At 45.9% G+C, this 13295-nt stretch overlaps 1 protein-coding gene across 2 annotated transcripts in view; it reads right to left on the bottom strand.

Moving 5' to 3' along the window:
- Positions 1 to 13051, bottom strand: part of PITRM1 (pitrilysin metallopeptidase 1) — a 39833-nt gene extending 26782 nt beyond the window's left edge. The window contains exons 1-9 of one of the 2 annotated variants that reach the window (XM_061586333.1): positions 12782 to 13051; positions 10302 to 10419; positions 8604 to 8710; positions 7778 to 7929; positions 5368 to 5482; positions 5176 to 5272; positions 4140 to 4300; positions 2911 to 3037; positions 460 to 548 (exon numbers count right to left, since the gene is read on the bottom strand). In XM_061586333.1, coding sequence (XP_061442317.1) covers positions 460 to 548; positions 2911 to 3037; positions 4140 to 4300; positions 5176 to 5272; positions 5368 to 5482; positions 7778 to 7929; positions 8604 to 8710; positions 10302 to 10419; positions 12782 to 12837 — 1022 coding nt within the window. In that variant the 5' untranslated portion in view covers positions 12838 to 13051. Of the gene's footprint in view, positions 1 to 459; positions 549 to 2910; positions 3038 to 4139; positions 4301 to 5175; positions 5273 to 5367; positions 5483 to 7777; positions 7930 to 8603; positions 8711 to 10301; positions 10420 to 12353; positions 12482 to 12781 lie in introns of those variants that run through there. The other variant, XM_061586334.1, reaches the window with a different exon arrangement.
- Positions 13052 to 13295: the final 244 nt, after the last annotated feature.

Here is a 13295-nt window from a genome sequence, read left to right as displayed (position 1 = left end):
GCAACAGCTCCACATGACAACTCGGCCATGAAGTCCACCGGGTAACCTTGTACCCTAGTCACACACACTCTCCCTCGCAGCCTAAACTACCTTACAGAGTTGTTGCTAGGAGGATACAATACACATTGCCCTACTTCTTGGAGGAGGGCAAAATAGATAAGTAAAAAGCATGTAATGTGGTGCAGTAATGCAAGTCAGCCTTCTGGAGACTGGAGAAAAAATCACTGCTCCCCTTTCTCAGCTAAGCCTTGCTGAAAGGAAGGAGTGTGAGGAGCCCAGGTGGGAGGCTAAGCATCAGCATGACCGTTCCAGACTAGTTTTTTAACGCTTTTGGTGGCTGGGGTTAATATGCAATGGGCATAGCTGAAGAAAGCAGAGAGAAGGATGGTAACACAGTGCATAAGCTCCCAGTCCAGTGTGGCCCTCCTCCCAAACTCTTCCATTTCCCATCCCACTTACTCTGCCAGGAGGTAGCTCACGCTGACCATTGTCTGCTTCTCAGAATCTGTAGCAAGCGAATCCGTGCCGCACGTCACACAGTGTTCCCTCTGGGAAATAGAAGGCAACGATTTGAGAAGAGGGGGAAATGCACTTGTCTCTCTACCCACCGCCGATTTAAAAAATATGGGTGTTCCTGCAGTTAGACCTTTTAGTTAGACCTTTTGCATGTATCCCCCTGGCGAAGGACACTGCAGAGGGACTTGCTGCAGCTGACCATATGTGGTCTTACTTTGAACCAGACTAGTGGTCTGTCAAGACCAGTACAGTCTATATGCCTCACTGGCAGTGGATTCCCAGGCAGGGTTTTTCCCAGTCCTGCCTACCCACGATTCCTTAACTGAAGATATTATTTACAGTATTCATTTACTTATTAAATTTTTATCCCTCCCTTCCTCCCAGAAGGAGCCCAGGGCAGCAAACAAAAACACTAAAAGCACTCAAAACATCTTAAAAACAAAACATCAAATACCAGGCTCTGGCAGCAAGTGCGATGAACCCGACAATTCCTCCCAAGCTGGAGCGAGAGGAGAGGGGCTGAATCCCGCCTCCTCCCCAGCCTCTGAGATCAGCTCTGATTGAAACCTCGGATTGGTTTTGCCTTGCCGAGCACAGAGCCACAACAGCACTCTTAAGTATGAAGAGCCCTCCTGGATCAGGCCAATGGCCTATCCAGTCCTGCAACCTGTTCTCACAGTGGCCAACCAGGTACCTGTGGCAAACCTGCAAGCAGGACCTGAGCGCAACAGCCCTCTCCCCACTGGTGATTCTCAGCAGCTGGCACTCAGAAGCACGCTGCCGCTGACAGCGGAGGCTCTCGTCTCCAGCTCAGAGCTACAGGGAAAAGAGTGTGTGCGTGTTGGGAGCGGGGGCTTGTTTACTGCTCCCCTCGCAGCTCCAAGGTTAAGAGGTGGAGAGAGGAGTGGGACGTTTTGTCCTGACCTTGTGCTACATCTCTGAAACGCTGCACGAGACCAGGGAAAAACCTCACCCTCCGCTCTCCACCTTGAAGTCTGGAGTCCTGCCAACAGCGACGGAGTCACAAACCCCTGCGGTACAGCAAGCTGTGACTCGAGTGTGTGGCTTTGAGCGCTGTGTCACCACTCCTCTAGAGCTTGCTTCCCTGAGAAGTGAAATGACCCCCCCACACACACACACACAGTTATGTTTTCGACTTTTCCTTTCTCCCAGGCCTTCCAAATTTAGCCTATTTTTATTCCTGGGGTTTCTTACATTCTTTTTGGCTTTGTTGTTGTTGTTGTTATGTGCCTTCAAGTCGATTACAACTTATGGCGACCCTATGAACCAGCAACCTCCAAGAGCATCTATCATGGACCACCCTGTTCAGACCTTGTAAGTTCAGGTCTGTGGCTTCCTTTATGGAATCAATCCGTCTCTTGTTTGGCCTTCCTCTTTTTCTACTCCCTGCTGTTTTCCCCAGCATTATTGTCTTTTCTAGTGAATCATGTCTTCTCATGATGTGTCCAAAGTATGATAACCTCAGTTTCATCATTTTAGCTTCTAGTGATAATTCTGGTTTAATTTGTTCTAACACCCAATTATTTGTCTTTTTCGCAGTCCATGGTATGCGCAAAGCTCTCCTCCAGCACCACATTTCAAACGAGTTTATTTTTCTCTTATCTGCTTTTTTAACTGTCCAACTTTCATATCCAACTTGGCTTTATGACCTGCATTATGCTTTATGTTCTATTTCTGTACTTCACTTTTTTTTGCTGGTTTATGGTTTAGCTGCACTGTATCCTGTATTTTTATACTGCATTGTCAGGTGGAGTTAGCTTTTATTTGAGATTGCAAGCTGCTAGGTGGAGAAAGCTCCTCAAAAATCAAGGAATCAAATAAGTAAATAAAACAAGTTTTTGGATAGCCAACAAGGCATTCAGAACAGACCAGAAAACCCCCATCACTATGGTTGGTGGAAAGAAACAAGCCAGGCACAGCTTCATCTTTCCTCAGCCAGGAGTTACTACAGTAGGGACCAGCTTACCGGCATTCCGTTTTGCGGTGTTCCGCTCATGCGGCGGCTCTCAATAAGGGGAAATTCCCCATTTTAAAGCCGATTTTGCGATTTTACGGCATTTTGCGACATTTTCGTGTGACACGGCCAATTATAATCAATGGGTTCCGCTTTACGGTGATTTCCGCTTTATGGCAGGGGCCTGGTCCCTAACCCGCCGTATAAGCGGGGCCCTACTGTATTCTGGATGCTGCAGTGTTGCCGCCATGCTCAGGGAGTGGGAAACAAAACCGAGAGCCACGCTCAGCTTGCCTCTGGCACTTATAGCCATTTCTGGAAAGCCTGTAGGCAACAACTGAGGACGAAGTGGACTTCCTGTGAGTCTTGTAAGACACCTCAACTACAGAGCAGAAATCCTGTTGTCAAGAAATACTCACAGGCTTATCCCAGAGTGGTTGTGGCGGGATAGCCGTATTTGGCTCAATTTTCTGGAATTTACTCAGGGCTTCCTCCTGGATTTGTTTCAAGTGTTGCTCTAGTGGGAAGTTACCATAAGTGAAGAACCTGAAATTTCATACAACAAGATTATGATTACTATTATTTATTATTAATAGTAACAGCCCCAAAACCGCTTGCACATTCAAAGGCCTGAATCCAAGAAGGCCCATTTTCATGTACAGAGAAGGCGGAGAACCGACGGCATAAGATTGTTTCCTTTAGACTGCAGCAATTCCACATCAAATGCTGCTCTAAATCATGAAGGGGAACCTTTGGCCCTCCAGATGTGGCTGAACTAAAACTCCCATCATTCCTGACCATGGGCTATGCTGGCTGGGTCTGATGTAAGAGTCCAACAGCAGCTGGAGGGCCAGAGGCTCCCCACCCCCCACCTTTAGAAGCAGCTTTTTTTAGGAAGCACAAGAGATGGGGGGGTAGGGGAGACATCCCTAAAAGCCCCAGAACATGGGAACCATAGCATGGGTCCCTTTGGATCCTACCCAAAATACGACTGAAAGAAAACTATTTCCTGTCTTAACACTGGCCACATTCAGACAATCATGTCAGTTTAACAAACTGAGAAAATGAGCAAGCTTTCGCCAGAGCTTCTTTGCACAAGCCGTGATTAAACCAGAAAGAGTCTACTTAAATCACTGTTTCCTGTTTCATCCAAGCCAGGAAGCTATAGTTACCAGATTCATAATATTGTAGGATATTTAACCAACTTCAAACCATGGTTAAACATCCTGGGTTGTTCTGAAGCTGGTAGCCAGAGTTTTCTTGTTTGGACAAAATGATAACCTGTGGTTTGAGACTTCCTAGTTGTTCCACAACTTGCATGAATAATCCTGAGGGCAAGCAAAAATCCCCACTTATTAAACTAAAATATGATTGTCCAAATCAGGTACGGTAAGTCTACAATGAATTTTATCTGGATAAGGAAATACAAAAAAAAAAAAGCAAACAGCTTTTCTCCATTCATTTTTACAGCCTTTACACCATGGTTCATTTGCACAGGAAATTAAACACCCCCCCCAAACAGTTAGGACTGACTGATTTGCTGGCTCCCAAAACAGAGTTTGAAGACTGAAATGGCATTAGCCATGTCAAGCACACACAGGATTATCACAAGCATAGCACTTTTTTCTTTTAAATGCAGCCTCGTTACCTTGCATTACTGGGATGATAATGTGTTGCATGAAACTGCTTCAGCTGTTCCCAGGAAAGATCAGGGATCTTCAGTGGGTCACCACCAGACACAACTGCATATGTGTGATCAGGGAGAATTTTGTTCTGAAGGTGCTGAGAGAATACTCTCTCATTGTCTGTCTTAAAAGAAACATTTTAGGTAAGAATAAAAGTACTTCAGCAAATCATGTGCGATCACCACTGCCAAGCAAAAGTAATAACTTCAAGGAACAGGTTGGATAATAATACGGATTTGCTGGAGCCCAATAATCCCCAAAGGTCAGGAAAACAGCAGAAGGAAGGCGGAAAGAGTTCTTAACCCAAGACCCAGGATGAGTTAAGAGTGCTTCAGACAGCGGGTGTACCGTTGCACCGGAGAAGGAGAACCTCAGACCCAGGGGCTGAATGGACTCTGCCCACACCACAACCCTCCCAAGCCCTGCTTTGCACCCTCTTTTGAATGTTTTGGCTTAGCTGGAATGTGTTCTTAAACTCTTGATCATGCCTCTTGCTTGCCCGGGGTGAAGGACAAAGAGGGATATTATGTGAGTGCACCTAGAAACCAGCCTACTGTACAAAAGTAAAATCAACATTTGTGATCTCGCCCACCATTGACAGGTAGCCCCCAGGAGGAGACAGTGGCCCTCGAGCTGAAAAAAGCTCCCTACCCCGGCATTACACTGTGGAAGAAGACACGGATTGAAAGAAAAGAACCAGTTTACACTTTGGATACATTAGAACCAGGGCTGTGGAGTTGGAGTCGTGGAGTTGGAAGCAATTTTGGGTGGAGTCGGTAGAAATGTACCTACTCCGACTCAGACTCCTTCATAAATGGCAAATGTATATTAACTAGTAATAACAAATTTACTGTAGTAAAATGGTAGCACAAGGCATTTCATCACTACCACATGAATCCAGAGCTTGGAAAAGTTACTTTTTTAAACTACAACTCCCATCAGCCCCAGGGCTCTTCTTATGCTCTTAAAACAAAACATTTTTTTAAAAAAGGGACTTACAAATGCTCCCTTCATTTCATTAAAAACAACTCCTTTGAAGACTAATGATGTCTGGAGGTCTGTTGGATTCTCATGTTCTAATCTCCAGCCTTCCTGCCTGTATTGACATTAAGACACACAAGACAGGGGTTAATATTCCTTCAGACTGTACCATCATGTGCGTGTACATGTACCAAAATGTCAAAACCTTACCAGAAGTCCAGATGTCTCAAAGATGGGAAAAACACAGCATCCAGGTATACAGACAGAAGATTTTGAAAATCCTTGGGATTTTGCGTGGAAAATGGGTAGAGAGTATAGTCACTAGCTGTATGGAAAAACAATTATATATATTAATGATTAAAGAACAGTGTCCTGTGGGCATATGATTCTGTGGTTCGCAGGAGGCCCCGCCCTCTGAAATCCCGTTCTAGCAGGAAGGACTGCTGCTGTTACCCCTTCCTTCATCGGGGTTATGAGAGAGGGCAGAAAGGAGATGGTCTAAGATGAATTGGTGTAGACTTTGGATCCATTAGAGCCATGCCCCCAAGATAGAGATGTGAAGGCCTGGAGAAAAAAACTGGAAAAAATTGACTCCACCTTTTCCCCCAGGAAAAACAAACAAAACAAACAGGAAAATTTGGGAAGAAAATCCCTCCCCCCTCTGGTATTTTTCCATGCCTTCACATCTCTGCCCCAGGATGAAGGAAGGAATTTGCTGTAACCCTGGAGCTGGCATATTTCTCTCTCTCACACACACACACAGTGGTGGATGGTGCCAACTGGGACTGGTGTGATGGCAGGCAGGTTCCCACAGTAGGTGGAGCCAGAGTCAATGACAAGCAGGGCCAACTAATTCTAAATTTTGTCCCCATCTTCCTCCTGCTTGCTGAGTTCGACCAGGGCAACATGGAGGCCAAAGAAGAGGAAGCTGCCACAGGCAACACCACCGCCTGGACTGGTTGTAAGAAAGCAGGGAGGTGTGGGCTGGCTGAAGCTAGACTGAAGGCAGGTGAGGCAGTGCCCTATTTGGCCCAATGGACCAGCCTCTACAACCCTCATGTCTTTTGCCTTGGCCAGTGAAAGACTGCCTGGGCTCAGGAGTTTGCAGTGCTACTGCCAAAGATGTGGCCTTCCCCACACTAGTTGGATTGCTCAACTCATTTATGAGCAGAGGCCTGCACAATATTATTACCAGATCAGGGTACCAGCATCTTTGCAACTTGTTCCCCAAGGTCACATGACTCTGTGGCTATCTCCATATGAAGCCGCCTTACAGAGAGTTAGACCACTTACAGCCTGCTCTGAATGGGAGGGGCTCTTCAGGGTCCTAAGGACGAGTCTTCCCCAGCTCTGTCCCCAAAGATTCTTTACCTGCAGATGCCAAGGATTAAACCTAGGGCCTTCTGCTCGCTAAATGATGTGTTTCACCACTAAGCCCATTCCCAAATAAACAGGTCTGTTTTCACGTGCAGAAATCATCTTTAGATCGGCCAAGGCCTCCCGTACTGAAGTTCAGTCAACACAATGTTAACCAGAAAGTTTTGCAGAACTCTACAGCACAGTGCTCTTCTCCTTTTCCAAGTCAATTTTCTTTAAACCAGCAAACACTTTTTCAAGGTTTCATATCTACCTGCAGAACTCCAGTTGCTGCTAAGAAAAGTACTGGATATTTTAATAAGGTGCTAAGGTGGCCTCCATATATCTGAACCAGTCTGACAGTAGCTAATGTAGAAGTGGGAACTGCAATGGAATGTTGCAGTGTATACTCCCACCAAAAAGGCATGCATACCTGTTTAGGACTTCAGAAAGCCATTCCTTCCAAGCAAGGCACTTCACTCTTCCCGTCGCCACCACATTCTGTGTTTCTTTTCCACCTGCTACTGTACATTTCATAGCTATGGAGCACGCTCAGTCCTCACTTGACAGTTCTGTGGCGTTTTTGCCCTCTTAAGTTTATTTGTTTGTTTATTTTTGTACTTCTGCAAAGCTCAGGGCACCCCACCCCCACAGCACGCCGAAACCTCCCTCTCATTTCTTGGTGGCCTTGATTTGGCTACAATCCTGTTGGCACCAGGGCTGTGGAGTCGGAGTCGTGGAGTTGGAAGCAATTTTGGGTGGAGTCGGAGTCAGTAGAAATGTACCGACTCCGGCTTCAAAATAAATTTTGATTGACAATTTTTTTAAAATATAAATTCAAAATGTCAAAGAAGCTTCCCATGAAGTCAGCTGTAGTTGAGCATTTCACCATAACTCAAGATGGAAAACATTTTGTGTGTCAGTGTATGACACAGGACCCAGATGAAGATAAATGCTGTGATGCCAAGATCAGCGCATATTCAGGCAGCGATAAAAATGCTCCTACAAGAGCTTCCAATTTAAAAAGACATTTACAGCGCTTTCCAGGGCTGTGGAATCGGAAGCAATTTTGGGTGGAGTCGGGAGTTGGACAGTAGAAAAATAAAGGAGTCGGAGTCGAAGGTTTGGTGTACCGACTCCACAGCCCTGGTTGGCACTCACTACCTGAGTTTGCTATTAGAAGGCACAATATACATTTTAGAGTTCATCGTACAACCATGTTGCAGTAAAAAATCCAAGAGGCCATCAATTCTTGTTTGCTCACCTGTAAATGCGTTCATGAACGTGGAGAGCGACCTGTTGAGCATTTTAAAGAAAGGATCTCTGACAGGGTACTTCTGTGAACCACAAAGCACAGTGTGTTCAAGGATATGGGGGACACCCGTACTGTCCATGGGGGTGGTACGGAATTGAACACTGTAAGGTGAGCAGGAAAACATTTAAGAGTTTAACATCTGGAAGTAAAAGTTATGCTACACATACAAACAGGATTACTGGGGCGGGGGGGGGAATCATTTTTGCCATGGCATTCTCAGATATACCTAAAGACACTGTTAGTCAACCTTGGGTACCTAGATGTTGATGGGCTACAATTCCCATCAACCCCAGCCAGCTTTGCCAATGGCCAAGGATGATGGGAGTTGTAGTCCAACATTTGGGGACCCAAGGTTGAAGAACAGTGCCTAAAGAGGTAAAGAGGGGATGCGTGTCTCTGAATATGCTTGCAAGCCTTGAACGCCAATCCCATAAAGTCATGGTTTCATCCCCATCCTTGAGATTCGTCAAAACCTGAGCCCAACACATCTTTCATTTAGCTTCGAAACATTATTTTATGTGTGGTGCTTAAATCATCATTCCCAGGTACCCCTGGGAAAGACCCTGCCTGAAACCCTGGAGAGCTGCTGCCAGTCAATGTGGACAGTACTGAGCTAGATGGACGAATGGTCGGATCTCAGTACAAGGCATCTTCCTGTGTTCTTCTGAAGATACTTTCAAAGGTGAATGTGACCCACAGGGCAATGGGCTTAAAACAAGGAGATCCTTAAAAACACCCTAATATCACTATTGTTATTATTATTAGCGCTGTCTACCTGAATAGATTATTGGAATCTTCTCGTGCCACGTGCAAATACTTGGCTCCTGTCTTATCATGGCTGAGGCTGACAGTAGTTAAGAATAACTCAGGTACGGCTGTCACCTACAATGGAGAAAAACACACACCTTTCTGTTAATAGATATGGCCATGAACACTTTTATTATATCTGCATTAGTTATTTGAGACACATCAACAATGACCTCAAAGGTGAACAACAGACAAATGAATGCAAAGCAAAATCTTAAGTGACTCTCTAGTTTACAAATTGCTATCCGACCAAGTTGCTCAGGCACAATTCTTATTGTAAGCAGAAAACAAAAACAAAAGCAAAAAAAAAAAGGGAGGGCTGGGAGTAAGAGGGGACGTGATAGAAGTCCATAAAATTATGCAGTGTGGAGAAAGATTTAACTTGAGATCATCCTACTGGTGATATCCAACGTTAGTCATGCTTGGAGCAGACAGACTGAAATCAATGGCTGCCAACTTGGAAGACTTTAACAGGAGATTAGATAAATACATGGAGAATAAGGTATTACCCCCACCAGCAGAGGCACTATGGCTCTGAACATCAGTTGCTGAGGAGATGAGAGATAGAATGCAACTGCCCTCGTGTCCTGACTGTGGGCTTCCTACAGACATCCAGTTGGCCACTGTGAGAACAGGAGACTGACCTAGATGGGCCTTGATCTGATTCAGCAGGGCTCTTCTTATGTTCTAAGCTATTTATAAACCTGCGAGGCCTGGCAAGCCTCTATGAGTTCACATGGACTGGTTATGCCCCTGAATCAGCTGCAAGATGCAAGCGAGGTCCTCAGGAGACTAGTTGACGTAAAGAGACTTTCCAGAGTTTGGACAGCTTTTTACTATCTGATCTGACCAGGGCTGCATTCAGACATGGGGTTTATTGCATTAGCTTTATTAATGATAACGGCAGGGCTTCTGGAGCAATTTCTAGCGTTCCTTTCACGCTGCAGTTCCTGTTGCCTTATGGACCTGTGGGTTTTTAACTGACATACTGCCATGTCGCACTAAATTTCATTCACACCAGTGGGCGTGGTCTGCCACAACAATGAACATCATTGGATAGGTGGCTACACCCCCACCCTTTCAGTACATGCTCACTTCTGTTTCCCAATGATTCCCCTATGAAAACAGTGGGAAAGAACTGTATGATGGTTTATCACCTCAAATCCCATCACTTTACTCCCAAGATTTTCTGCGTTAATGTGGGTGCAAGAAGATTTTTTTCTGAAAGCAATTAACACAGACACAAGCACAAAACTCCCACTAGATTCCACTAGATTTCCAGAAGTGGCTTTTATATTATGCAAAAGATCAAATAAAATGAAATTATCAGGAAAGGAAACGTTGAGAAAACTGAATAAACTGCTATCTGAATGTATCTTAAGGCTGCATACACACTAAAGCACATTCAAATATCATTTTTTGTCCTCAAAGAATTCTGGGCACTGTAGATTGCTAGGGGTTGCTGGGAATTGTAACTTTGTGAAGGGTAAACTACAGTGCCCAGAATTCTTTGGGGAGAAAAATGTGCTTCGTTTGTGCTTTAAAGGCATAGTGCATATGCACCCCAAATGCCCCAACTTCCTTGGAGAAGAACACCAGAGAATCTGGAGTTACTAGGAAGAATAGAAGTGACAGAATAGAGGCAACAGCAAAGGAAACATAGCACCTGGTTTACTGTGAATCCATGCATGTGATCTCCAGTTTTGTACTGCAGTGCCTTTTCATTAGCAGAACTGCTTTTCCATCGCCACAGTCTCTGATTAAATGGTCTGGCACTATATACACTTTAAGAAGAGAATGGAGAAAACCAAAGATAAATCTTTTTTAAAAAAAAACAACAACCCTAGAATATTGCTGCTATTATTATTATTAAGCACTATCAGTATGCATGACATTTTAGAGTACAAAGAAACAGGTCTCTGCCCCAAGAAGCTTCAAATCTACAATTTGGCAAAGGAGAAACAACAGAAGAAAGGGGAAGGAAATGGGAGAGAGGGGTACATCAAGAAAGAATGTGCAATTATTTTACTTGCCAGGGTTTAGGCTTAGCAACAGGCCAAGTTGGAACAGGGCATGGGAATTAGTGGGCTGTACCAACAAAGGCTTAACAGAAAAGATGGATTTTTATGAGGGCTTTGAAGCAAGGATGAGAGGTGGCATCCCGTAGGCATTCGGGGAGGCAGTTCCAAGCATACAGGGCAGGAAAGGGAAAGGGGTGGAGTCTTTTGAGGGAGCACTTTAGATGGCAGAGAGTGGGGGAGTGAAGGTCATGGGCAGTGATGTATCAGGATACACAAAGATGGAGTGAGGGCATGGAAGGATATGAAGGTAAGGACAAGGAACCTGCACAGTATCTAGGAGTGGACAAGAAGCTACAGCAGGGCTTAAGGCAGAGGCCCAAAGTGGCCCTCTTGATTTCTCTATCTGGCCCTCGGGACTCTCTCTTCAGGCTACCCCTCTCCTCAGCCCTGTTCTACACCCTCTGAGCGGTTTGGTCTGGCTGGAATGTGCCCTTGAACAGCAACAGTGCAGCAAATTAACACAATTTGTAAACTGCTTAACTGTAAATAAAACCTCTAAGCAGTTTACCAAAAAAAAGACACAACGTATGCATTAAAGTTACTGATAAAAGGCAAAGTTAAAAACAAGGGTTTTTTAAAATCAAAACATAATTAAAACCAGCAGCTAAACTAAAATTACAGATTAAAACATATGCCAGTTTTAACATGTCTGGGCCGGCTTGCCTAAACCAGGGGCTCCCAAATCGAGATCCCTGGACCCCCAGTGGTCCATGAGCTTCATTCAGGTAGCCCACGGCATGCCCATATTAAATATCCACATTAAGTCTTAACTGTATTTTTATTGCTTCTTTCATTCCTTATATTTTATCTTATTGTGTTACATTATGAAGTCTGTCAGAAGCAAACTGTAATATGAGAAAATACAGCATAAGAAATAAAAGAAGCAATCGACACACAATTAAAAACCATACAGGATCTAGCACAGCGCGTTACAGTTGCTGCGACAGGCAGGAAAAAAACCATCAAGTGGCCCGCTAAGACCATCAGGAATTTTCAAGGGGTCAGTAGAGGGGGGAAAAGTTTGGTAGCCAGCAGCCTAAACATAAACAAGTGTTTAGCGGGTGCCAAAAAAAAAAGGCACAGCAAATGCACCTGGCCGATGTCAATTTGGCAGTTTGCCTCTGCCCACATTGCTGGAAAACACAGGTGGGGGAGAGCACTGGTGCTCTCAGGTCCTCCTCAAGGGGTTCCCACAGGCATCTGGCTGGCCACCGTGAGAACAGGATGCTGGCAGCAGGGCTCTTTCTGCGGCTCTCTAGTTGGGGTTCTCACTCCTCAATGGGATTGTTGTCCCCAATCCTTCACAAAACCCACCCACCAAGAATTCCAGAGAGAAACGTTTGGGGTTGTTTCAGCAGCGCCTTCCCACCTGCCCTCTTTTTATCAGTCACCACCTAGTATACGAGTTAGGGATGGGGTGGGGGTTGAAAAGATAAAACAGCTTTCAAAACGACGCAAGTGCTGCTGCAAGCAGGCCAAAATGTCAGCAGGCAGGCCTCCCTATCTTATGTCGCTCCTTAAAAGAGTTTTAAGGGACCCGGTGTATGACAATGAGTTGGCAAAAAAAACAAAAAAGGAGGCTTAAAAGTGGCTGAGCTGTCAGAATCAAAGGTACGTGTCAAACTAAGCAGCTCTACCTCTTGTCCTGGCACTCCAAACACAGGCTGCCAGTCGATCAGTGGTGAGACGCTCTGCACATGCTCGGGAACCCCTTTTTTCCCAAAGCTCCAGTCAGGAACTCTGTCCAAGAAAACGGGGCCCCGAAGGCAGCCTTCCCCACCGTTCGGTTCCCCAGATGTCGAACAGCCACCCCCACCATCCCCAGCGAATATGACTAATGGATTAGGGATGATGGGAACTGTAGTTCCCGACTCGAAACGCGGGAGTTCATAACTACGAGAGAACTGGGAGACTTATAGGGCGGGAAAAGGCCCAAGCAGGCTTGGAGGAGGACAGAATCCTTGAGCACGTGCAGAGTGTTTTTCTGCCAGAAGCCGCAACATAAAAGGAAAGGCCGAGACGCGCCCGCCCCGCCGCACATGGCGCAGCTGCTATTGCTTCTCACCGGCCGAGACTCCTCAGTGCCAGTCGCCGCCCCGCAGCGCTATACCGGCCCCACATGACGAAGCGCGACCTTCCCGGCAGCCGCCACCGCAGAAAAAAATGGCAGAGGCAGTCGCGTTTCTACTGCTGCGGCCAGGGCCGTACCCGTGGAGCGCATGCGCGGCGAGGCCCTCCTACCGCGAAGCGCCGGGCTGACTCCGGCCTGCCGCGGAGTGGTCGCTTGGGCGCGGGACGGCCCCGGAGCCGGCTGGGGAGCTCCGCCTCTTCCCGCCGGCTGGGAAGGAGCAATGAAACGAGGGGCATCCTCCTTTGTATTTCTACACCTGGGCTTTGCAATCGGTTTGCTTTGCACAGCCTCATAATGCAGCCCTATCCACGCCTGCTTGGAACTACATATTCACACCATATATTTATTCCATTGTTATTCCTCTTTAAACAAACATGGCTTCCCCCTAAAGAATCCTGGGAAGTATAGTTTGTGAATGCTGGTGAGACTCTCACCGTGAGAGTGGTTA

This window comes from Rhineura floridana, chromosome 10, assembly GCF_030035675.1.
Source record: "Rhineura floridana isolate rRhiFlo1 chromosome 10, rRhiFlo1.hap2, whole genome shotgun sequence".
NCBI classification, from domain to species: domain Eukaryota; kingdom Metazoa; phylum Chordata; class Lepidosauria; order Squamata; family Rhineuridae; genus Rhineura; species Rhineura floridana.
This window is presented reverse-complemented; position numbering and strand designations above follow the sequence as displayed.